The 27,119-nt window shown below is 42.3% G+C and overlaps 1 protein-coding gene across 1 annotated transcript in view; it reads right to left on the bottom strand.

Moving 5' to 3' along the window:
* The window catches only part of LOC308291811 (uncharacterized protein), a gene marked incomplete at its 3' end in the record, with an annotated part of 29,201 nt that extends 10,271 nt beyond the window's left edge, over positions 1–18,930 (bottom strand). The window contains exons 1-10 of the mRNA XM_080733942.1: positions 18,720–18,930; positions 17,726–17,795; positions 16,744–16,851; positions 16,517–16,621; positions 16,277–16,354; positions 15,321–15,413; positions 14,550–14,666; positions 13,226–13,334; positions 12,974–13,126; positions 1,082–1,143 (exon numbers count right to left, since the gene is read on the bottom strand). Of these exons, the coding sequence (XP_080590068.1) occupies positions 1,082–1,143; positions 12,974–13,126; positions 13,226–13,334; positions 14,550–14,666; positions 15,321–15,413; positions 16,277–16,354; positions 16,517–16,621; positions 16,744–16,851; positions 17,726–17,795; positions 18,720–18,780 (956 nt within the window). The 5' untranslated portion in view covers positions 18,781–18,930. The remainder of the gene's footprint in view (positions 1–1,081; positions 1,144–12,973; positions 13,127–13,225; positions 13,335–14,549; positions 14,667–15,320; positions 15,414–16,276; positions 16,355–16,516; positions 16,622–16,743; positions 16,852–17,725; positions 17,796–18,719) is intronic.
* Positions 18,931–27,119: the final 8,189 nt, after the last annotated feature.

Raw genomic sequence — 27,119 nt, 5'->3', positions numbered from 1 at the left:
AAAAAAACAATATAATCAGTAAAGAAAAGAAAAAGGTTCTAAAAAACCTGAAAACAAATGCTAACTAGGCTCATGTATGATCATTGAGTGTTTCAGTAGTGCTATGGGTTTAGGTGGAGTCTGAAAGGGTGAGTCTTCAGTCCACGGCGAAAGCTAGCGAGTATAGGCCTGTCCATACTTTGACCGAAACCGCTGTTTTCGGTCAAAAGGTCCTTTTCAACTATAAAATTAAATTCCTCGAAAGTTCTGGAATGCTTTTTCTCCGAACAATTAAGTTCTGAAATTTGCACAACGAGATGTTATGACTCGCCGAAATCTAGTTCGGTGAAGCGGCAAACGTGATTGGTCGGTTGTTCATCCAGCTGCAGTGGCTCGGACATATACCCCCGCCGGCGAGATGTGCTCGCCTCCTCCTCAGCTGCACAAAGCAGGGCAAAATCCTCCTCCTCCTCTGCCTCGGAGTGCCTCCTCGTCTTCCTCCTCCTCCATAACCTCCACAATACGTGCCACCGCTTCCAACTTTTCCATCTCCGCCATCGCTGCTGCTGTTGTCTCTCTCTCTCTCTCTTCTCTCCTGTTCTCTTTCTCCTCAAAAATTGTCACAATGCGCCTCGCCGCCTCCTACACCACACGCAGCGTGGTGTACGCCTTTCCCCGAACCCTCCGAACAGGAGCGAAGTATGAACATCCGACGTTTTTTTTCTCTGAAAAAATAAAAAAGTGTATTTTTCAACCGAAAAGTTCGGTTCTGTCGAAGTATGGAGAGGCCTTGAGTCCGTAGTTCTAAGTGCGACAGGGAGTTTATTCTACAACTTGGGGGCCAGGAGGGCAAAATGTATCGGACGAGTAGATTTTTGCCCTGGGGTTTTTAGCGATGGTTCTGTCAGCATCCCTGTGGTGGCTGATCTACATGTAAGTGTACGGGTGGGGGTGTAGGGGTTGATCAAGTTTTGGAGGTTATGGAGATTATATTACTGTGCTAACATAATAAATAACATAATAAACATAATAATACCAACATAGTTAGTGACAAATTAAAAAAAAAATAAAAAAACTTCTTGATTCGGTTTTACACTCTGACCTCTGGTCAGTAGAGTGGTGTCCATCTTTGAAGTTGAAAGGAAGACCCATGGACCAGTCACTCTTCATGGAGACATAGCCGCTTGATGCATGAGACGGTGATCTCCATGGTAGAATAAAGAGATGATGAAGACTATTTAGTTTATAGGATCACGTTTATTATTTACATATTGTACCTTATGAACTCTGCACAATAGAGTAGTTTTCTGTCTGTTTTTCACTCTGACCTCTGGTCAGTAGAATGGTGTCCATCTTTGAAGTTAATAGGTCTTCCCATGGACCAGTCACTCTTCATGGAGACAAAGCTGGGTGCAGGAGATTATGCAGGAGAGAAAAGGTACAGTTTCATGACGGTACAGTTCACTGGTACAAGGTCAACTAAAAGGAGATCCTAGAAAAGTATTTGGCTTATTTACACAGGAAACCATTGAAGTATCTCATATAACATTGAATGACAGAACTGCACCAACCTGCCATGGGTCCAGTCAGTTGGGAGTTGATCCAAGGACCTGCTTTTCCTCAGGGAGTCACTGCTGGATGATCTGTCCTGATGGACTGACCTTCAACACAACACAGACACTCAACTAAATGACATATTCAAATGTGCATGCATTTAGAAACAAAACATGAAGGTATTCAATACAAATTACAAAAATATAAATTCACTATATTTGAAATTGGGCTTATAGTGGTTAATTCAATTCAGTAGTTTTCCCTTCTTGGAAATGCAGTGCAGTAATAGGTAGCCTACAATATTTGTCTTTGAAATGTAGTGGAGTGAAAGACATGAATATCCAAAAATACAAATACTCAAGTAAAGTACAGGAAACTAGAAACAGTACTCTTCCAAGCAAGTAAAAAGGGTGGCATGTGTTCTTCACCAATCTTAGACCTTTCATAGCGCCACCATGAGGCTGATTTGATTTTGTAGTGTAATTTCTTCCTTGGCCTTTTGTGAATGTGCGTGCACAATTTCATTACAATTGCACGCTGTGTTCATGATTTGAGGCATTTTGTTTGAAACGGATCAATCCTGCAAAGTTTGGAGGCCAATCTTAGCCTATCAGGATGGAATATTTAATATGGGACAGATCCGTCTTGATCATATGACTGCAGAGATACTGTGTACTGATTTGTGTTAATTTTGGGTAAAATCTGAAGGAGTAATATCCAAAAATGTGTCTTACATAAGTTGGCCTCCTGGTGGCGCTATAAAAGGCTGATGTGAAAAATGCAAGGAAAGGGTTTTTCCTTGGCCTCTAGGGAGTGCGCTTACAAAGTTTGAAACTGATCGGTGGAGTAAAACCACGAATTGGCCTGTTATAGCGCCACCATGAGGCTGATTCCGGCACTTCCGGCGTTGCAGCAGAGTGTGATCTACAAGCTCACAACAGTTTCAACTGCGACACGACGTGAGCTTGTATGTCTGCTGTTCTCCAGATGTGTTCCACTGATAATTCTACAGTACATTCCAACAGGAGGATACGTGTGTAGATTACCTCTCATGTTGTTTACAGGCCACACCCCCTTCCTCTCTCTCCACAGACTCACTCATGGTAGAGCAGAGGCCTACACACACACACACACACACGCACACGCGCACACACACACACACACACACACACACACACACACACACACACACACACACACACACACACACACACGTTTGTTCATTTCAATCAGTGAACATGCTAATAAGGGTGTATCTTCTACCACTGGGTGGGCAATCAAAACAAAATATTAACACAATTCAATGCAATAAACACATTTGAACTGCAGCTAAACTAACACAATAAACACACTTTGAACTGCAGCTAAACTAACACAATAAACACAGCGTGTAACTTTAAGATACACCTAGTCTCTCGTTTACAGACTTCGGCATTGCTGCAAGTGAAAAGAGCGACCGAACTTTTCCTTGACGATGGCGAGCCAGATTGAGAAACACCTGATCAAAGCAAGATGGCGGACGCAGCAGTTTGCAGCACAGCAGCTCCTCCTTCTAAACGATCACGGTTAAAACCAGAGATCTACAAAACTACTGATGGAAAAGTAATTGTGGAGGATGAATTGCTGAACTTTCTATGTTTATGTTTATTAAAGGAGTCGCTCAGACCAAAACACATATAGGGTTAAATCTGCCTTTTATCATACCCCTTCATACCTGCTTTAGTCCATTTTTTTCATTGCTGCCCCTGTTGCTAGATTTCTCTAGTCATCCTGGGGTCCCGAATGAAGTAAATACAATACAATATACAATTAAAAATACAAAGTAAAAAAATAAATACAAAATATAAATGAATACAGAAAAACAAATTAACAAATCAACTCCATCATCTATAAGAATTAAGACTCTGAGCCAAGATGAAATCGTGTTGTTGGCGACAAATACATTTGACTCAGAGGTGATCGAGGCGTTCAAGAAAGTTTAGTTTGAACTGTGCCCTAGGCTAGTACTACTCAGTGGAACACGGTGAACATGTGCCTTAAAGTGTTGAATGAATTTATTACCTGGATGAACTGCCGCCAGTAACCTACACCAGCATGGACGTCACTTGTCTTCTGCGGAGAATGGAGCAGCTCTGTGCTGAAACACTTGTCTCAGCTGCAGACAGATGTTTGTGAACAGGTACGAGCCGACGTCGCTGTGGAAGTCAACCTCTTAGAGTCTCAGCTTTGGAGCGTTGTACTTGTAGAAAGGAGTGCCTTGCGGTAGAGATATGATAGAACTCACAGAGAATATCTTAAGCCTTCTTATGGCATATTTATTTTATCAGACGGGAGAGGTGTGGTGTGCTGCCGCTCTGCTTTTCATCACAACAACAGTGTCATAGTCATACCCAGTCATACCCAGTCATACCGGATTGACTGGAACAGGTAGGCAGAGGTTACAGTGGTACAAATACCTTTATAATGATATAACTCTATGACTTAGCATCAATGTAAACAACATTGCCTCCTGCAGGACACAATAAGTAAGGGCGCCCATAATAACTGCATTTTAACACCCCCACTCGAGCTTAGCTTATTGTGGTACAGCATTGAAAAGAAACAAATATTCTCCCTCTTTGGCCTTCAAATGCAAAGAAATAATAAACAACAAAAGCACATTTGGCACATGCATGCTTTTCTTGCACTTTAAGTGCCAAACAAATACTGAGCAAACCTCTGTGTGCAAAGCCCTTAACAGTGGTCATATCAGCTGTAGGTGCAAAGGTTTCCTCATAGTCAATACCTTGTTTTTGCCTTTTTGCCTGATGGCAACGGGGTGATGTTGAATGTTTCATTCTCATCATTCATTGCATGTTTCCACTGCTGTGACTTGGTTGACCTTATAGCATCCTGGTAATGTTGTGGTCACAGACAGCTCTATAACAGGAGTCTACACACGTCACCAGTTTGTCTACTTCAGGGGTGGGCAACTTTGATGATGGAGAGGGCCGCTACATTTCCATGTTCACTCCAGAGCGTTTTGAGCTTGCAGATCTGCTATTTTTGCTATTTTTGAAATGAAATCCGGAATTATTTGTAGCCATTTTAATTGGATTCCTGAAAAGTAACATTTTTATTTAATTTCAAATGCATTTATATGACTGTTCTTATCACCTCTTATGCTAACCTCATGAACTTAAATTCAAATACATTGGACATAAAAAAGACTTGTGCCAAGTGACTATGCTACTAATCAATCTAGACTGAAGTAATTAAAGTGAGTCATGTTTGAATGGTTGGAATTGTAACAGCTAAAATCAATAATATATCAGTATTCCGGTATTAACCTGTGGGCCGCATTAAGTGAAGGTGGCGGCCGCATGTGGCCCCCGGGCCGCCAGTTGCCCATGTATGGTCTACTGTATCCTGAGTCTCATAGTCTTGTAAGTGCACAGGCTTTCTCCTAGTTCTAGGTGGCTTCTTCCTAGCCTCACGCTCGGTGCTTTGCTGTTCACCTTCAGCCTCAGAAACATCACATTGAACACTTTGACCTGATGCATTTCCCATTTTTTCACCAACATTTTCCTCATTGTCAAACACCCTGGGGTATTAATACCTCTCTGTCATGACATTCAATGTGTGGTCTGTGTGTCTGGGTTTCCTTTTCTTTGGCTGCGGCGTCTCATTTCCAGCGAACACTGAGCTCTTTATCCATTGATCAGTTGATCAGCCAGCACAGTGATTATTGGTTATTGATCGCATCAGAAAGACCTTTTTTTTTTCTTCTCCTGCATGCAGAGAGACAGGGAGTGTTAGTTTATCTGTGGATCCTGATCAACTAAAGTTGAGTTTATTTATATTTGCTTTTACAACGGCGTCGCCCGCCCCAAAGTAACCCATACTAGCTCAGTGGTTCTCAACCTTTTCAGGCCGCGACCCCCAAAATAATCACATTTTAACTGGGGACCCCCCCCCCCCCCCCAACCCTGTCCTTGACGAGCACCAAGAGTTTAGGCATTTGTATTACACGGTTCTATTGTGAAAATAGCCAATCTACAATTCTACATGCTCACATGTAGATCGGCTATTTTCACAATTTCTGCCTCTAATATTTGACAATTTGGCCATTTTGTCATTTTAGATCTATTTAAAAGTCCTTAAATTGTCACTTTAGAAATGTGCAGATAATACCCCTCTATACACTTAATCTGGTTTGTTTACTGTTGAGAGAGAAAACAATGTTGCACATTAAGTGTTAATCATTTGGGTCCCGACCCACAGGTTGAGAACCACTGTATTAGCTCACAATGTCACGCAGCGCAATCTACACGCCGATGACTTGTAGACCAGCTATTGTTCTCGACTAGCGACACCCGACATACAACACAAAACATGAACCAAGCTTAATCGTTTTCACTGTAGCAACGTCTTATTTCAAGGGGAGCGACAACCATTGTCTGGCAAGAGTATTAATGATTCTTAAAGCAATTATTTTATTTTATTTTTTATTTTATATTTTGTGACAGTTAACCTGCAACGACCAGACACACACACACACACACACACACACACACACACACACACACACACACACACACACACACACACACACACACACACACACACACTCACACTTTCCATCGCAACTTGCTGGGGAGGGGAAAACACTAAGAATATTGTTTTTGTCTCATCTCCAACCTCACAGGACTGTCCAATGGGACTGCAATGTGTCCTCTAAGGTTTAATAACAAAGCATTAATGTTATAGTAGGCTATATAGAATAACCCAGCAATTAGTTTGTGTGTGTTATTGTGCGTGATTGTGTGTGCGCTTGCGTGCGTGTATGTGTGTGTGTGTGTGTGTGTGTGTGTGTGTGTGTGTGTGGGAGGGGGGGTTTTACCGGGGTCAAGAGGTTAAGCTGTCTCTTTTAACGGGCCATATTGGTATTATTTCTTGTTTTATTTTAGGACTCGTGGTACACTTGGCAACGCAGACAATTTCCCCCAAATTTATTTTTCACTGTTATTTTCGGCTAATGTTCCCCTTAAAATAAGGATGTGAGGTGTTTGAAGTGGTTGATGTAAAATTACAAAATTAAGTCCCTATCACGAAAATGTCTTGAGGACCCCCTGTTAAAGACCCCTGTAATGTAGAACTGTAATAAAAAAGACTATCCTGAATCGAAACTAGATCGCAATATAATATAGGTCTGGAAAAAAGTGCAATCAGATGGCCTCCTTGAACACCAACCAAACGACATCGTGCTAATGAGGGTTGGGTTAGGGTTAGGGTTAGGGACATCGTTCTAATGAGGGTTGGGTTAGGGTTAGGGACATCGTGCTAATGAGGGTTGGGTTAGGGTTAGGGTTAGGGACATCGTTCTAATGAGGGTTGGGTTAGGGTTAGGGTTAGGGACATCGTGCTAATGAGGGTTGGGTTAGGGTTAGGGTTAGGGACATCGTTCTAATGAGGGTTGGGTTAGGGTTAGGGACATCGTTCTAATGAGGGTTGGGTTAGGGTTGGGGACATCGTGCTAATGAGGGTTGGGTTAGGGTTAGGGACATTGTGCTAATGAGGGTTGGGTTAGGGTTGGGGACATCGTGCTAATGAGGGTTAGGGTTAGGGTTAGGGTTAGGGACATCGTGCTAATGAGGGTTGGGTTAGGGTTAGGGTTAGGGACATCGTGCTAATGAGGGTTAGGGTTAGGGTTAGGGTTAGGGACATCGTGCTAATGAGGGTTGGGTTAGGGTTGGGGACATCGTGCTAATGAGGGTTGGGTTAGGGTTAGGGTTAGGGACATCGTGCTAATGAGGGTTGGGTTAGGGACATCGTGCTAATGAGGGTTGGGTTAGGGTTAGGGACATCGTGCTAATGAGGGTTGGGTTAGGGTTAGGGTTAGGGACATCGTGCTAATGAGGGTTAGGGTTAGGGTTAGGGTTAGGGACATTGTGCTAATGAGGGTTGGGTTAGGGTTAGGGACATTGTGCTAATGAGGGTTAGGGTTAGGGTTAGGGTTAGGGACATCGTGCTAATGAGGGTTGGGTTAGGGTTAGGGTTGGGTTAGGGTTAGGGTTAGGGACATTGTGCTAATGAGGGTTGGGTTAGGGTTAGGGACATTGTGCTAATGAGGGTTAGGGTTAGGGTTAGGGTTAGGGACATTGTGCTAATGAGGGTTGGGTTAGGGTTAGGGACATCGTGCTAATGAGGGTTAGGGTTAGGGTTAGGGTTAGGGACATTGTGCTAATGAGGGTTAGGGTTAGGGTTAGGGTTAGGGACATCGTGCTAATGAGGGTTAGGGTTAGGGTTAGGGTTGGGGACATCGTGCTAATGAGGGTTAGGGTTAGGGTTAGGGACATCGTGCTAATGAGGGTTGGGTTAGGGTTAGGGACATTGTGCTAATGAGGGTTAGGGTTAGGGTTAGGGACATCGTGCTAATGAGGGTTGGGTTAGGGTTAGGGTTGGGGACATCGTGCTAATGAGGGTTGGGTTAGGGTTAGGGTTGGGGACATCGTGCTAATGAGGGTTGGGTTAGGGTTAGGGTTAGGGTTAGGGACATCGTGCTAATGAGGGTTGGGTTAGGGTTGGGGACATCGTGCTAATGAGGGTTGGGTTAGGGTTGGGGACATCGTGCTAATGAGGGTTGGGTTAGGGTTAGGGACATCGTGCTAATGAGGGTTGGGTTAGGGTTAGGGACATCGTGCTAATGAGGGTTGGGTTAGGGTTAGGGTTAGGGACATCGTGCTAATGAGGGTTGGGTTAGGGTTGGGGACATCGTGCTAATGAGGGTTGGGTTAGGGTTAGGGACATCGTGCTAATGAGGGTTGGGTTAGGGTTAGGGACATCGTGCTAATGAGGGTTGGGTTAGGGTTAGGGACATCGTGCTAATGAGGGTTGGGTTAGGGTTAGGGACATCGTGCTAATGAGGGTTGGGTTAGGGTTAGGGACATCGTGCTAATGAGGGTTGGGTTAGGGTTGGGGACATCGTGCTAATGAGGGTTGGGTTAGGGTTAGGGACATCGTGCTAATGAGGGTTGGGTTAGGGTTAGGGACATCGTGCTAATGAGGGTTGGGTTAGGGTTGGGGACATCGTGCTAATGAGGGTTGGGTTAGGGTTGGGGACATCGTGCTAATGAGGGTTGGGTTAGGGTTAGGGACATCGTGCTAATGAGGGTTGGGTTAGGGTTGGGGACATCGTGCTAATGAGGGTTGGGTTAGGGTTAGGGTTAGGGACATCGTGCTAATGAGGGTTAGGGTTAGGGTTAGGGACATCGTGCTAATGAGGGTTGGGTTAGGGTTAGGGACATCGTGCTAATGAGGGTTGGGTTAGGGTTGGGGACATCGTGCTAATGAGGGTTGGGTTAGGGTTAGGGTTAGGGACATCGTGCTAATGAGGGTTGGGTTAGGGTTAGGGACATCGTGCTAATGAGGGTTAGGGTTAGGGTTAGGGACATCGTGCTAATGAGGGTTGGGTTAGGGTTAGGGTTGGGGACATCGTGCTAATGAGGGTTGGGTTAGGGTTGGGGACATCGTGCTAATGAGGGTTGGGTTAGGGTTAGGGACATCGTGCTAATGAGGGTTAGGGTTAGGGACATCGTGCTAATGAGGGTTAGGGTTAGGGTTAGGGTTAGGGACATCGTGCTAATGAGGGTTGGGTTAGGGTTAGGGACATCGTGCTAATGAGGGTTGGGTTAGGGTTAGGGTTAGGGACATCGTGCTAATGAGGGTTAGGGTTAGGGTTAGGGTTAGGGTTAGGGACATTGTGCTAATGAGGGTTGGGTTAGGGACATTGTGCTAATGAGGGTTAGGGTTAGGGTTAGGGACATCGTGCTAATGAGGGTTGGGTTAGGGTTAGGGTTGGGGACATCGTGCTAATGAGGGTTGGGTTAGGGTTAGGGTTGGGGACATCGTGCTAATGAGGGTTGGGTTAGGGTTAGGGTTAGGGTTAGGGACATCGTGCTAATGAGGGTTGGGTTAGGGTTAGGGTTAGGGTTGGGGACATCGTGCTAATGAGGGTTGGGTTAGGGTTAGGGTTAGGGTTAGGGACATCGTGCTAATGAGGGTGGGGTTAGGGTTGGGGACATCGTGCTAATGAGGGTTGGGTTAGGGTTGGGGACATCGTGCTAATGAGGGTTGGGTTAGGGTTAGGGACATCGTGCTAATGAGGGTTGGGTTAGGGTTAGGGACATCGTGCTAATGAGGGTTGGGTTAGGGTTAGGGACATCGTGCTAATGAGGGTTGTCGTGAGCGCTGAGTGTACCGCGAGTGGAAACGCCAGAACACCGCTCTGTTCCTTAATCTGTTGGTACTTTGATTTGTTTTGAAATTCTGTTGATATAAATGTGTTTTAATAGAAACATGCTTGTGTATGATAATAATTAAAAAAAGACTATGAAGAAAAAAGTACAACACAGACTCTGTATTTCATTTTAGATTCAGTGATTCTGAACCTTTAGCTTTTCAAGGATATGCATCAGTCATCAGACCACAGACTTACATTTAGTTGTTGTCGGGTAGAAACCGTGTATGTCCAAAACATTTTGTTTTTGCATTCACTTTAAAAGTGATTTAAAATAGTAAAAATAGCCGATCTACAAGCAACCACAACGCCTCGCACTGCGAGGCGTTGTGTGATAGTAGAGCTGCTATTTTCACTATTCTTCTGCGATGGACTTGTATGATGAAGCAGTTTAATGTTTTTAAAGCACTTTACGAAACAATATTATATACATAATTGAAACTTGGAGATACAAGGTTTCTGCCCGACAGTGACGATTTGATAACATTTTTAACCACTGGGACCCCAATCTGCACTGAGTGTACAAATGGAACCCAATGTACTCTTAAGGTCCATTTGGTTCCATTTCTACACTCTTTTTGATTGTTTTCCCCCCTGTTGCAAAGAAGTTCTATTTAACTTTTTTATAATCTGATATATTTTTTAATAACCTCATTACTGTGATGATTGACCACTTAAAACTGCACTGTATGTAACAATTTTCTTGCGCAAGTGCTGACATTATTACCATTTAGTGGACATCCTTCATACATTGGCTTCAAGTCTGCACTGTTTTTGTGTTTTTTTTTCACAAATATATTTGTTCAATACTGAATATTTGCAAATAATATGGACAGTCAAGTCTCATGTGGTCTACATGACGTCAGACATCTACTGTATGAAATCGGTCATCTCCATATTTGGGAATCTTTGCATTTTACCATTCAAGTCACGGAAGAAAATGTATTCCCTATAAATTAATATAAATTAAACTGTATGACGTATCTCTTAGCAAAATGTGGTCCAGATGAAGCTGGTCGATGACATATGGTCCAAGTGAGAGCTACCAAAACTGTGAGAGGAGTAGAGTGTCAAAATAAAGTTTATCTGGAGAGGGAGAAGTTGGACAAGTACTATAGTTGCTCAACCACACTAATAAAAACACATTCAGAAGGACAGACAACCACAGGTTTCTAAGAGTATACAAAATCTAAAGACGTCAAATGGATTGATTGATTGGATCCTTTATTAACATCATTATTAACAGTACAGTCAAAGGTTATGATTAAAAGGATAACACAAACAGCCTCAGGGATCTTGTTTCCATTGTGGTCCATTGTACTCAATTCATCAGTACATATAATAATACAATACAAAACATATTGTTATAAAGCTCAGTAGAATAATAAGGTATATTTACAGAAAGGATTCTATCATCAATTTATTTGAAAATGTTTTTAAAAATACTTACTTCATGCTCACACTCAGTTCTGTACAGAATAAGGAAAATACGTATTTTATACAGTGCAGGAATATAAAACTATTTATTTATAGACTTTTTATTATTAACTATTATTAAAGTCATAAGAGTCATTGGACAGGCATCTCATTGCAGGCCCTTCAAGGCAGGCAGACATACCTGTATCAGCCCCCCATTCTGCTGTGTGCACACTAGTGATGCACGGGCCGACCCGGTGCCAACCCGCCCGCGATGCGGGTGGGTGGGTCAAGGTTTCAGACTCAATTGGCGGGCGGCGGGCGGGCAGGTTATCACCACTCTCATGTGCAAAAAATAAATAAGAATAATCACCTGCTCTTATTTGCCTTTTATTCTTAATAAGAGTAGGCCTATAAGAATAAGAATACAACGTTTTGAATACGAGCACGAGCAAGCGAGTTTTAAAATGCGCCAGAGAGGAGTCAGGTTTCTCCTCCGCTCCTTGGTGCGAGGACCGTCCCAATTCCGCTCCTGTTGGGACTGCGAACCACATTTTGCCAACATTTGCGCTCACTGACACCATCAGACACATGAGCACAGCAGAGAAGAATGCAAAAACAATTCAGCGCGTGTCACTGATCAGGATTTCACTTAAATGTCTCTGTCATCCACAGTCCGTTTATATATAGGCCTACTTTGTGTCGGTTAAGTTATATAACCAGCCAGTCAACGGATACGATTTGAAACACAACTTTCGCAAGTGAAACAGATTTTTTTGACTGAATGAAACAACCACGCTCACCTCGAGTCGCTCCCATCTCTCCAATCTGGTGATTAATCAATAACCAACAGGATTTAATATTGTCCGTCTTTTGCTGTCTGTTTAAAGTGTGAGGCGCTGTATAAATATGATTGACAAAACCTGAAACGCCATTCTTACCCCGACGATGCCCCAGAGAGAATGAACATCTTTGAATGAATGTCTTTTAGGCTAAACCCCAATTTGTACAACACGTTTGTTTATTTAGCCCATGACTATGTTGTGCTACTGTAAACCTTTCTGTAAAGCGACTTTGGTTACTTAGAAGAGCTGTATATAAAGATGAGCTATTGTGGAGATGATATACCATCTTTTTTTTTTTATGCGGGTTGCGGGGCGGGCGGATTCGTTGATTTGTATATTGTTCTGCGGCGCGGGCGGGCGGGTTACGTTCCGTGCGGGCTGTGGGCCGTGCGGGTTATGAAAAAAACCTGACCCGCGCATCACTAGTGCACACCTTCTAGTGAGGTGTGTCTGTGGTGTTTTTATTGCTGTAATAGTTTGTCTGCTTTCTGTTTTTGTATTGTTTTAGATTTTTCCTTTTTTGTGTATGTTTATTTAGTGTACTTGTTCATGTTGGGAGGCTAGTCTATGAATATGTAATATGTGTTTGATCTTCTTGACATGATCTGTGGTAGTGTCATTGAAAATGAAAGAAATTAAAAATCTCAACATAAGCCAAAAATGAAATCAAATAAAAAGCATTGTGATGTCAAATTTAGGCCTTACTAACAGGAGAGATGATCAGAGGAGCAGAGTTTGTGCCATCATCATTAAGATAAGGACTGAAGTATGGATAGAGTTTCTCAGTGAAGGAGCAGCCAGTGAAAGAGTAGAGATGAACTCTGGCCTCCACATCATAAAAGGAGACCAGACCCTCCTCATAATCCACAAACACTCCCACTTTCTGGAGCTCCTCTCTTACAGGGAGGAGGACAGGAGGGTCATCAAGGGCCTTGTAACGTCCATCCCTCAACCATATAGTCCAGAAACCATCGTTGGGGTTCAGTGTGATGCTTCCCTTCCTGTTGATGGACTCTCTGGCCACTCCTAGAGTCCACTTAGTCTTCCCTTTAACCTGAACCTCATAGTAAAACCTTCCTGAGGAGAAGCCTTGTTTTCCTATGACACTGACACCTTTAGAGAATCTCTCTGTGTTGTCTGGGACAGTACTCACTTGTTTTCCATCCTCAGACAGGATGAGGAGGGGATTTGCTGTATCAGGATCCAGAGTCACATTCACTGCATATTGCTGGATCCCCCTCAGCTTAGCATCATAGGCCATACTAACAGGAGAGATGATCAGAGGAGCAGAGTTTGTGCCATCATCATTAAAATGAGGATTGAAGAATGGATAGAGTTTCTCAGTGAAGGAGCAGCCAGTGAAAGAGTAGAGATGAACTCTGGCCTCCACATCATAAAAGGAGACCAGACCCTCCTCATAATCCACAAACACTCCCACTGTCTGGAGCTTCTCTCTCACAGGGAGGAGGACAGGAGGATCAGCAGCAGCCCAGTACTCATTTCCATTCCTCAACACTATAGTCCAGTAACCATTATTGGGGGTCAGGATGATCTCTCCCTTCCTGTAGATGGACTCTCTGGCCACTCCTAGATCCCACCTAGTCTTCCCTTTAACCTGAACCTCATAGTAAAACCTTCCTGAGGAGAAGCTTTGTTTTCCTAAGACACAGAGACCTGGATAGAATCTCTCTCTGTTCTTTGGGACAGTACTCGTTTGTTTTCCATCTTCAGACAGGATGAGCCAGTGATTTGCTGTATCAGGATCCAGAGTCACATCCACTGCATATTGCTGGATCCTCCTCATCTCAGCATCAGCCACCTTCAACACAATAATACATTTTGTACAACATTATTCAGTAGAACAATAAACACCAGAGTTCAAAACATCACATTCATTTCATATTTACAATTAACATGTAGGCATTTAGCAGACACTCATCCAGCTCGAACTACAGTAAGTGTGTGTGTGTGTGTGTGTGTGTGTGTGTGTGTGTGTGTGTGTGTGTGTGTGTGTGTGTGTGTTCCTGCTGTCAGATAGTCTACACTCTCACACCACATCCAACAAAGATGTTGTAAACTGACTCACCAGATCTGTTTGATCCATGGAGTCACAGCTGGGTACAGGAGATGATCTCTGCTCAGGAACCCTGGGAGAAAGATGATGATGATGAAGGATATTTAATGTATTAGGATTACGGTTAACATTTATAATTCCTCATAACAGTGTTGTATTGGTGATTTAGTCTCTCTTGTTACAAACCCATTTATAATTCCTCATAACAGTGTTGTATCTCTTGTTACAAACCCATTTATAATTCCTCATAACAGTGTTGTATTGAAGATCGCAGTGTAGCACCGAGTGCCGTGCTGCGATAGCTAAAGTATAAAATAACTAACCCCTTAATACCCCAATTAACAAGATTTTCCTTCAGGGGTTTCTGGAGATCTCAAATGTGTTGTTTTTCTGTCGGTTTTACCTCAGGTCAGTAGAGTGGTGTCCATCATTGAAGGTAGGAGGATGATCTATGGACCAGTCACTCTCCATGGAGTAACAGCAGCTTGGTACAGGAGACTTTGATCTCTGACCACGAACCCTGGTATAAAGAGGGGATGAAGATTATAGGATTACGGTTACTATTGTACCTCATGAACTCTGCTCAATAGAGTTTGATAACAACTAAATATGTGTTGTTTTCTGCCTGTTTTACACTCTGACCTCTGATCAGTAGAGTGGTGTCCATCTTTGAAGTTAAAAGGTTTTCTCATGGACCGGTCACTCTTCATGGAGTAATAGCAGCTTGGTGCAGGAGATGGTTTCTGCTCCCTGCTAGAAAGAGATGATGAAGTCTATTTAGTTTATTAGTGTTAGGAATCGTTTGTTATTTATCACAGGATGTGTACGGTGTACACACTACACAGGTATAATAAAACATCGCACAGTCCATAGAATCATTTATCTTAGATGTCAGAGGAGGAGAAGACTGCATTTTTTGTGTATATGAATATTTTAGCCACTATTTTAGCCTCTATCAGTCACTATATTATTGTGCTGGGTGTTTCCTTGCATAAAGACACATCCCTCTGACTGTATTTTGGTTTGATTCCACTGTTTATGTTGACATTCATCCTGGGACGTTTCTGTCTGTTGGGGCGGGCGGGTAACCATCCTCATTAAGCACTTAGCATGGTAAAAGGATGGTTTACCAGGTTATTAACCACTGGCAACACAATCCCAGAACTGCACCAACCTGCCATGGGTCCAGTCAGTTTTAAGGAGTTGATCCAAGGACCTGCCTTTCCTCAGGGAGTCACTGCTGGATGATCTGTCCTGATGGACTGACCTTCAACACAACACAGACACTCAACTAAATGACATATTCAAAAGTGCATGTATTTAGAAACAAAAAGCATGAAAGTATTCAAAGGTAAAAAAAAATACAAAGTGCATTTTCTTTTCATTATCAACACATCACTGTACTAATATTCTGACAAGAAACTTTCCAAAAATATCAATTCACTAGGTGTGTAACGATACATTTTAATAGCGATTCGATACATATCACGATACATGGTTGACGATACGATACATGGATGATATTGGTTCATTCATGGCGATACGATACGATTCGATTCAATGATTTAAAATCGATATAGTAACTATTTAGCAAAGAAATTAAATCTGTGTGAAAGGTGTGGATAGTGCAGGTTTTTAAGGGAAACATGTATTATTATGGATATAAATAAGTAAACACAGTGATTATCTGCCAAATACATGGACATTGTATGTATATTGACAAACCTTCACCTTGACATGAACCCAGAGATTACACACATTTATCGATAGACCAGTGTAGCTATATGGAAAGGAAAAGTAATTAAACGCCTCCTTTTAGTTTTTTCTTCAAACAAATGCTAAATACATGCACAAGTAGGTAGTATCGATACAATCGATTCTTTGCACTGCCGATGCGATACGATACAAAATAAAACAATACGATTCGATTTTCATTTCATTTCATTTCGATATACTTCGATTTATTATGTTAAAACGATATTTCGATACAGTTACTATATCGTTACACCCCTACAATTCACTATTTGAAATTGTGCTTAGTGGCACATATATTACTGTGCTAATATAATAATACCAACATAGTTAGTGACACATTAAAAAAACCTTCCTGATTCAGTTTTACAATCTGACCTCAGGTCAGTAGAGTGATGTCCATCTTTGAAGTTGAAAGGAAGACCCATGGACCAGTCACTCTTCATGGAGTTACAGCTGGGTGCAGGAGAAATAGATGATGAAGGATATATTTAGTTTATTAGGATTACGGTTACCATTTATAATTTATATCAAACATCATGATCTCTGCCAGTGCTCATTAATTGTTTGATAACACCTAAATAATGTGTTGTTTTTCTGTCTGTTTCACAATCTGACCTCAGGTCAGTAGAGTGGTGTCCATCATTGAAGTTAAGAGGTTGACCCATGGACAGGTCACTCTTCATGGAGTAATAGCAGCTTGGTGCAGGAGACTTTGATCTCCTGGTAGAATAAAGAGATGATGAAGACTATTTAGTTTATTAGGGTTATGGTTACCATTTACATAATTGTACCTCATGAACTCTGCTCAATAGAGTCGTTTTCTGTCAGTTTTTCACTCTGACCTCTGGTCAGTAGAGTGGTGTCCATCTTTGAAGTTAAGAGGAAGACCCATGGATATGTCACTCTTCATGGAGACACAGCTGGGTGCAGGAGATGGTTTCTGCTCCCTGCTAGAAAGATATGATGAAGACTATTTAGTTTATTATTGTTAGGAATCGCCCATTATTTACCAAAAGATGTGTACAGTATAAAACGGAGGTACACAGATATAACATCATAGAGTCCATAGAATCATTTATCTTGAATGTTAGTGGAGGATGCTGCATTTTTTATATATAGGCCTATTTATATTTGTGTACAGTATATGAATATTTGCAGTAATTTCCCCTCTATCAGTCACTATATTATTGTGCTGGGTGTTTCCTTGCATAAAGACACATCCCTCTGGCTGTATTTTGGTTTGATTCCACTGTTTATGTTGACATTCATCCTGGGACGTTTCTGTCTGTTGGGGCGGGCGGGTAACCATCCTCATTAAGCACTTAGCATGGTAAAAGGATGGTTTACCAGGTTATTAACCACTGGCAACACAATCCCAGAACTGCACCAACCTGCCATGGGTCCAGTCAGTTTGAAGGAGTTGATCCAAGGACCTGCCTTTCCTCAGGGAGTCACTGCTGGATGATCTGTCCTGATGGACTGACCTTCAACACAACACAGACACTCAACTAAATTATATATTCCAAAGTGCATGCATTTAAAACACAACAAAACATGAAAGTATTCAAAAATACAAATTACAGTGTGCATTTTCTTTTCATTATGAATAAATACATCAGTGTATTAATATTTTTATAGAAATCATCAGAATGTAGTTTTCCCTTCTTGGAAATGCAGTGCAGTAATAAGTAGCCTACAATATTTGTCTTTGAAATGTAGTGGAGTGAAAGACGTGAATATCCAAAAATACAAATACTCAAGTAAAGTACAGGAAATAAAGTACAGTACTCAAGTAAATGTACCTTTACTGTCCAAGTATATTACCTCTCATGTTGTTTACAGGCCACACCCCCTTCCTCTCTCTCCACAGACTCACTCATGGTAGAGCAGAGGACTACACACACACACACACACACACACACACACACACACACACACACTGAACAATCAGTGAACATGCAAATAAGGGTGTATCTTATTAAAACCAAATATAACACAATGCAATGCAGTAAACATGCTTTGAACTGTAGCTAGTGTAAGTAACAGCTACTATCACTTGATAATGACCGCTGAGCGAGATGTTATCCCGCTTATTACCAGGGCAGGGTACTCAATAAAATTAATAATTTGAATCAAAACAAAACAAAGTATTTCCTTGTTTACAGACGGCTGAAAGTGTTCCACAAGTATTGTGCTGGGCGTCCCCCCTCAGCGCATCACAGTCGCATTGGAAAAAAAGGAAGTGCTGATTAGATAGAATCCATTTTCTGATACTGCGTCGTCAATATTTCTCGCTTAGAATGTTTTCAAAAACATTCTTGAGAGCAACGTTTAGTTGTAAATGACACTGTGTGTTTGTTTACATGGCTGACATGTTGGATACGGCACTCAATTCCCACAGCACAGTCTGCTCTGAGCCTTTGATTAGGCAGATGTCTGTTATAGAGCGGAGCGGTCATTATTCTCCTATACCTCACCCTGATTTCAGCTCTTGACCAATCAGAATCAAGCATTCAACCAAGCCGGGTAATAAACTACCGGTAATACAATAAAAACATCATGTAACTTTAAGATACACCTGATCAAAGCTTCTCCCAGACAGTCTGGTGCTAAACAGAAGCTCACGGTACAACCTAATGTCACACATGGATTCAAAATGGCTGACACACTGATATACCTTCCACGGCTACGCCCAAGATTGGCTAAAATGGTTGAATTAGACAACCATCCTACTAGTTTAACCATGCTTAACTAATGTAAAACATTGTCCAATGTTGTACAAATCTCATTAAAATACTCAAGTTCATAATGACATTACCAGTTGAAGTTATATTTTCACTCCTGTCCGCCCGTCTGCGTCCGTCCGTCCGTGTGTCCATCCAACAGTAGGAAACACTGCTTCTTTAAACAACCTTTAACTTCTGTCAGGCTGCTATAAATCTAGATCTACATGACTTAAGGTCCGTTTATCGTTCCGTCTGCTTGATGTTGTGTAGGTTTTGGGTGAGAGAGTTCGTACGGAAACGCTCTTCCTGTTCACTTCACAGAGCTCAGTTATGAGTTACAGTACGTTGACATGCAGACTTCCTCTACGTCAGGGCTAGGCAACCTTAGGGGGAGGAGGGTGATCACTGGCACACTGGCAGAAGTGTGAGAGAGGATTTATATTTTAAAATCAAATATTGTTTTAAACGTGGTCAATTAAATTAAGTCACCTAATTTGCAACAGATTACATCCTGCACATAATTCTACATTCATTAAAATTCTGAACTTTGACTGGTAGGGAATCTGGAGGTGAGTCTAATGATTGTTAGAACAATGTCCTGACAATCAAAAATGTCTGAATGTTTGATGGCATTAAACTGTATGTTGACATGTCACACTGACCATCTAGAAAGTAAAAACATGGCACTTCCTTTCAAAAAGGTTGCCGACTTGCTATTCTCACGTGGCCAGACTGTTGCCTAACGCGATTTGTAAATGCTCCCGGCATACAGTCTGGGGCACGGAAATAGATACGATGAGTGCGAGATAAAGCGGATGTGACGCAACCGCTCCCTTGGTGCAGTAGCAATAACATGTCCTACTGGAAGCGTTATGTCTCCTTTCAACATTTGTGCGGGTGTTATTTTGTCTTTCTCTGGTGTTGTTGGTGTTACTTCCATGATGTTTTCAAATGTTTTCTTAAACTATACACCCATACAATCAGTTTTAACATTAATAGTGAGAGAAAACGGTTGGTTTAATATAGAAAAGAATACACACAGACTGTCCTCACATATCAACGCTCACATATCAGCAACGTCCTCACAGCCCGTCCTCACACAGCAGCGCAGCGCTCACATATCAATGCTCACGAGGTCTGCGAGTCCGCAGCTGGGTGCTAATGGCAATTCTGCTCCCGTTGGGGCCACTTTTGCCAACAAAAGCTCTATGGAGGTGGTTCTGCATACACGTGTAATGTAAACCAAAGCATTTAGCCAAAATATATAGAACCACAGAATTTCTTGACCCGACGTGATGTTTGATAGTAAGTGGTTGTTTGATAGTAAGTGGTAACAGTCTGGACTGGTTCTGCTGTCTGTCGGCAACGTTACAGCGCGGTCTAAATGCTAAATATAACTCCAGATTAAACCACATGGATCCGGACCCGGAGTAATTATAACAAAACACACGTACTGTACACATCCACATATTGAACATAATTCCCAAGTAATAAATGAGCCGCTGAGCTAAATCAGCTCTTCTTGTGTGCCTCAGCCTAATAGCTGTCTGTCTGGAGAGGCGGACCGACCTGTGTGTGTGTGTGTGTGTGTGTGTGTGTGTGTGTGTGTGTGTCCTCTTCACGTGGTTTGATTGATTGAAGACGTTATTAGAAGTTTGCATAGGAAAAGGTACAGTTTCATGACAGTACAGTTTCACTGGTACAAGGTCAACTAAAAGGAGAGCCTAGAAAGCACTAGGCTTATTTGCACAGGAAACCATTTAAGTATCTCATATAACATTGAATGACAAACGGATAGAACACAGTAATATGCAGTAGATAGGCCTATAGTCAGAAAGAAAATAACAGTGCAAAAAATATATACATTAGATAATTACAAAGAAGGGTCAGTGGAGGGTAAAGCTGCATGGGCTAAGTTAGATTTTATCAGTTACGAACGGCCGATTTCAGTTACGAACGGCCGATTTTAAAGGATGTTAGGGATCTACACTTGTTTAAGGCCTTCGGTAAGGCGTTCCACATTTTGGTTGTGTAGCAGAACAACGAGTTTGACCCTTTGTTTGAGTTGACGCTGGGTTGAACATGGTCTGTGGCGCTGCCTCTGTTGTTGTAATTGTGCCCATCCTTAACGTTTATAAAGTATTTTGCCAGGTACTTGGGTATCATAGTGGTGTGTATCTTGTACACCAGGCCCATTGCAAGTTGCTTTACTCTGTCATCTACTCTGAGCCACCCCACTCTTAACTGATGAGTAGCGGTGAGGTGAGTCTGATAGGGAAGGATAAACGACTGCCCCTACGGTTGACAACGGTGGCCGCGGGTACTTCTTGCTACGGACAAATCCAGTATGTTCATTTGTGAGGTGTACAGTAGCCTCCGTGTACAGACCTTAATCATACAGATTTACAGACTGGGAGAAAGAACGTACATCAACCGGACCAAACAGAATAAATCGCTCTCCCCCTCCGTTTCTAGTGTATTCCTGCGGTCCTTATGTACTACTATGCATGGTACTTTAATTGCCTCTATCGTCGTAGTGTAACATAATGTAATTGTGAGTGTAAGATAGTTTGAGTTACATATTAATCACTTGACTCACCTGACTCCCACTACTTTAATGCACTCTATGTTGACGTTAGCCAACCTGCCTGTAGCGCCTATCAGTCTTGTGTACAGGTACATCTTGTGTTCAGGACAGGTACATCTTTAGTACAGGTACATCTTGTGTTCAGGTACATCTTGTGAAGAGGTACATCTTGTGTACAGGTACATCTTGTGTACAGCTACATAAGAGTATTACCCAAAAATATGGTAGGCCTATTGTGATGAAATCACTTTTCACACTTTTGTGGGGTCCATTTTTAGCCCAAGGAATATTTTCTCGTCCAAAACAAATGCCTCTTTTGTCTTGTCCACGTTGAGAGATTGGTTGTTCTCCTGGAGTCCTGGTGTAACAGGAGTCATTTAATGTTTCTTTTATTTGAATGAAGTTCGTCAAAATATAGCCAATTGACCCTTAAACACAATGTACTGCTGCCCTAGATATTGCATTCCATGCTTTGTTCTCTATAATACATTGTCTGAACAACAGCGCCCTCCCCTGGTGGAATATAAACTCATGGTTTGGTCATATGTGCTCACGTGACATTGATTGATTGATTGATTGATTGATTGATTGATTGAAGACTTTATTGTACCAGTGAACTGTACCGTCATGAAACTGTACCTTTTCCTATGCAAACTTCTAATAAAGTCTTCAATCAATCAAAAACAATTAGAAGTTTGCATAGGAAAAGGTACAGTTTCATGACGGTACAGTTCACTGGTACAAGGTCTACTAAAAGGAGATCCATGAAAAGACTAAGCTTATTTCCACAGGAAACCATTTAAGTATCTCATATAACATTGAATGACAGACGAATAGAACACAGTACTATGCAGTAGATATGTAAAGAAAGAAAAATGAGAGAACAAAAAAAAGAGTCTAAACAGTAAGTAAGTAAGTAAGTATATATATACAAAGAAGGGGCAGGGGAGGGTAGGGTTGGGCTAGGTTAGTTTTTTTACCAGTTGCGAAAGGCTGCTGCCTGTAAGTGGTTTTTCAGGGCGCACACCTACTCTTCTCCCTGTGATGTTTGTCTGTTTGTTGTGTTTTCATTGCTGTAATAGTTTGTCTGCTTTTAGTTGTTGTATAGTTTTAGTTTTTCCCATTGTGTGTATGGTGTTTATTTAGTGTAGTGTGCATGTGTAGCAGAGAGACTCACTGTCTCAGCCTGATGGACTCAACACTCTAATATCTCCCCTGGTCTATAGGGATGTCCCTTTGGTCTAGTGGTTCAGATAATGGACTTATACGCGAGAGACCTGGGTTCGAATCCCGGGCCTTATACATGTTGGGAGGCTAGTGTATGAATATTATACAATATGTGTATGATTTTCCTGAAATGATCTGTGGTGGTGTCATAAAATAAAATAGAAATCATATAAAAATTGTGAATTGTTTGAAATTTAGGCTTTGCTAACAGGAGAGATGATCAGAGGAGAAGAGTTTGTGCCACCATCATTAAGCTCAGGACTGAAGTATGGATAGAGTTTCTCAGTGAAGGAGCAGCCAGTGAAAGAGTATAGATGAACTCTGGCCTCCACATCATAAAAGGAGACCAGACCCTCCTCATAATCCACAAACACTCCCACTGTCTGGACCTTCTCTCTTACAGGGAGGAGGACAGGAGGGTCAGCATTAGCCTGGTAACGTCCATCCCTCAACCCTATAGTCCAGTAACCATTGTTGGGGTCCAGTTCGATGTCTCCCTTCCTGTTGATGGACTCTCTGGCCACTCCTAGAGTCCAGCCAGTCTTCCCTTTAACCTGAACCTCATAGTAAAACCTTCCTGAGGAGAAGCTTTGTTTTCCTAAGACATCGACACATGGAAAGAATCTCTCTGTGTTTTGGAGATTCTTTATGTCTCTGAGCATGGAAAACAGAGTTATGCCTCCATGTCTCACTTGTTTTCCATCCTCAGACAGGATGAGGTCAGGATTTGCTGTATCAGGATCCAGAGTCACATCCACTGCATATTGCTGGATCCTCCTCAGCTCAGCATCAGCCACCTTCAACACAATAATACATTTTGTACAACATTATTCAGTAGAACAATAAACACCAGAGTTCAAAACATCACATTCATTTCATATTTACATTTAACATGTAGGCATTTAGCACTCATCCAGCTCCTACAGTAAACGTGTGTGTGTGTGTGTGTGTGTGTGTGTGTGTGTGTGTGTGTGTGTGTGTGTGTGTGCGTGTGTGTGTGTGTGTGTGTGTGTGTGTGTGTGTGTGTGTGTGTGTGTGTGTGTGTGTGTGCCTGCTGTCAGATAGTCTACACTCTCACACCACATCCAACAAAGATGTTGTAAACTGACTCACCAGATGTGTTTGATCCATGGAGTCACAGCTGGGTACAGGAGATGATCTCTGCTCAGGAACCCTGGGAGAAAGATGATGATGATGATGATGAAGAAGGATATTTAATGTATTAGGATTACGGTTAATGTTTATAATTCCTCATGACAGTGTTGTATTGGTGATTTAGTCTCTCTTGTTACAAACCCATTTATAATTCCTCATGACAGTGTTGTATTGGTGATTTAGTCTCTCTTGTTACAAACCCATTTATAATTCCTCAATTCCGCAATGGGCATGACGTTGGAGAGTGCGTTCAGTGTGGCTTATTTACGAACGACCAGTTTTAAGAGGCAGCTGTGCGCTTTTTGTCTCCACCAGCCGAAGGCATGGGGGAGAGTATGTTTTCCCCTCCGTCCGTCCGTGTGTCCGTCCGTCCGTCTGTGCGTCCGTCCGTGCGTCCTCGCAGTTTGTGAGCAGCTAATCTCAGTCGCCGTTGGCCCGGTCGCTGCCGAAGTGAGCACACACATTCCCTGGATGCCAATCTAGATCCTCTGCACTAAAGTTTTCAAATGGGTGTTTTCTAGCGCCACCTAGTGGCCGATGTTCGCAAAACACATTTCTGTGCACTACTCTTACAGATTTTGTCCAAATATTCTACAAATCGGTAGGCAGTATCTCGACAGTCATGTGATCGACACGGATCTGTCCGATTTTGCATATTCCATCCTGATTGGCTAAGATTGGCTTCCAAAGTTTGTAGGATTGAGCCGTTTTGAACAAAATGCCTCAAATCACAAACGCAAAGTGCAATTATCATGAAACCGCGCACACACGTTCCCACTAGGCCGAGGAAGAAATGCCACTTATATATTTTTTAAATCAGCCTCATGGTGGTGCTATAACAGGCTGATTTGTGGTTTTACCTATAACTCCACCGATCAGTTTCAAACTTTGTAAGCGCACTCCCTAGAGGCAAAGGATAAACCTTTGCCCTGCATTTTTCACATCAGCCTTTTATAGCGCCACCTTTGGGCCGACTTATGTAAAACACATTTTTGGATATTACTCCTTGAGATTGTATCCAAAAATCACGCAAATCGGTACACAGTATCTCTATAGTCATGTGATCAAGTCCGATCCGTCTGATATTTCATATTCCATCCTGATTGGCTAATATTAGCTTCCAAAGTTTGCAGGATTGCTCCGTTTTTGAACAAAATGCCTCAAATCATCAACGCAGCTTGCGATTACTGTGAAATTTGCCACACATATTCCCACTAGGTCAAGGAACAAATGCTACCTTTTTCACATTGGCCTGTTATAGCGCCACCAGCAGGTAGACTTTAGCAAAACACATTTTTGGAACACAATGCTTCAAATCATGCATGCAGCGTCCGATTGCCATGAAAGATCTAAGGTGAAGAACATATGCCACCCTTTAGTTTTTACATTGGCCTATTATACAGTAGCACCACCAGGACGCACGGCCTGGTGGAGACCTGTGCTCGGAAGAGCACTGCTTCTAGTTCACTCTGAACTCTGAAGGTAAACTTTCTGAAAAGCAGCAGTTGCTAAGTATGCTAACGTAACGTTGCTATTGAAAGGAGATGTAATTCATAGCATTGGCATACATGCTGTTAGTTTACATGTTAATGCGGGTAAAACTATCAAGTGGTGGCTGAGATAGAATAGCAGAAAGCGAATACATTATCTGGCACCGGCATCGCTGGTAACTGCCGCGGCAGCCACCACCGCACGGACGGGCAGTTTACCGCTACGGGACCTGCCGGTCAGTGCGGCGGCCGCCGGTCCTACTGGCAGGACTGCTGGTCCTATCGCCGGCGATGCAGTGCGACTGCTGGTCGAACTAGCGGTCGTGCGGCAGTGTCTGCCGCTGCAGTTCCGTGGTGTTCCGCTCTTTCTACTATTCTGTCTTTGTTTCTGTCTAATAAAATATATTAGCTCTAATTACCAACACATTATTTCTTATTATGGCTTTATTCTGTCTTATTCTGTCTTATTATGTCTTAAAGTGTACTGTAAAAGAGGATGGGACCGGGTTAGGATCTACAAGCTCGCGCGCTGCGAGCTTGTAGATCTGCTACTTTGATTTTTTTTTTTTTTTTTTTAAACCTATGTTTCTATGTCAGTGGTGCTCAAACCTTTTCATATGAAGGACCCCCAAAATGATATGTATTTGGCCACAGACCCCCATCTCAAAATATTTAGTTCCAGTGACCCCCCAGATGCAAAATTTGAGTTACAAAGTAAAAAAATACATATATTCAAATATTTGCATGTGTTTTCACGACTTAAAAAAATAGCAGATCTACAAGCTCGCAGCGTGGCACTCGGTATATCTGCTATTTTTCCATAGCTAAAGTATAAAATAATTAAGGCCCCTCCTCCTTGGGCCCTAGTAACTCACTTGGAAAGGATTCTGCTTTGTGCTTACATATGATGCTCAGACTGTGTTTTTGGTCTGGAGCTTTTTTTCTTTTTTTTCTTTATCTAGGAAAGGGGGGGGAAGGACCCTCTGGGCCGTAATGATCAGTTACTGCTTGGGGACCCCTGGTAATATTACTGGTCTTAGAGATATCCCCTTAATATCAGCACCCCTTAATACCCCAATTAACACCATTTGCCTTCAGGGGTTTCTGGAAATCTGACCTAGTCTAAAAGTGTTGTTTTTCTGTCAGTTTTACCTCAGGTCAGTAGAGTGGTGTCCATCATTGAAGGTAGGAGGATGATCTATGGACCAGTCACTCTCCATGGAGTAACAGCAGCTTGGTACAGGAGACTTTGATCTCTGACCACGAAACCTGGTAGAAAGAGGGGATGAAGATTATAGGATTACGGTTAACATTTACTATTGTACCTCATGAACTCTGCTCAATAGAGTTTGATAACAACTAAATATGTGTTGTTTTCTGTCTGTTTTTCACTCTGACCTCTGGTCAGTAGAGTGGTGTCCATCTTTGAAGTTAAGAGGTTTTCCCATGGACCGGTCACTCTTCATGGAGACACAGCTGGGTGCAGGAGATGGTTTCTGCTCCCTGCTAGAAAGAGATGATGAAGATTATTTAGTTTATTAGTGTTAGGAATCGCTTGTTATTTATCACAGGATGTGTACAGTGTAAAACGGGATACACAGTTATAATAACATCATACAGTCCACAGAATCATTTATCTTAGATGTCAGAGGAGGAGAAGGCCGCATTTTTTGTGGACATGAATATTTTAGCCACTATTTTAGCCTCTATCAGTCACTATATTATTGTGCTGGGTGTTTCCTTGCATAAAGACACATCCCTCTGGCTGATCCACTGTTTATGTTGACATTCATCCTGGGACGTTTCTGTCTGTTGGGGCGGGCGGGTAACCATCCTCATTAAGCACTTAGCATGGTAAAAGGATGGTTTACCAGGTTATTAACCACTGGCAACACAATCCCAGAACTGCACCAACCTGCCATGGGTCCAGTCAGTTTTAAGGAGTTGATCCAAGGACCTGCCTTTCCTCAGGGAGTCACTGCTGGATGATCTGTCCTGATGGACTGACCTTCAACACAACACAGACACTCAAC

The sequence above is a fragment of the Nannobrachium achirus genome, assembly GCF_963921795.1.
Source record: "Nannobrachium achirus genome assembly, chromosome: 9".
Classification (NCBI taxonomy): Eukaryota; Metazoa; Chordata; class Actinopteri; order Myctophiformes; family Myctophidae; genus Nannobrachium; species Nannobrachium achirus.
Note: the sequence above shows the minus strand (reverse complement) of the source record. Positions and strands in the feature narration are given on the sequence as shown.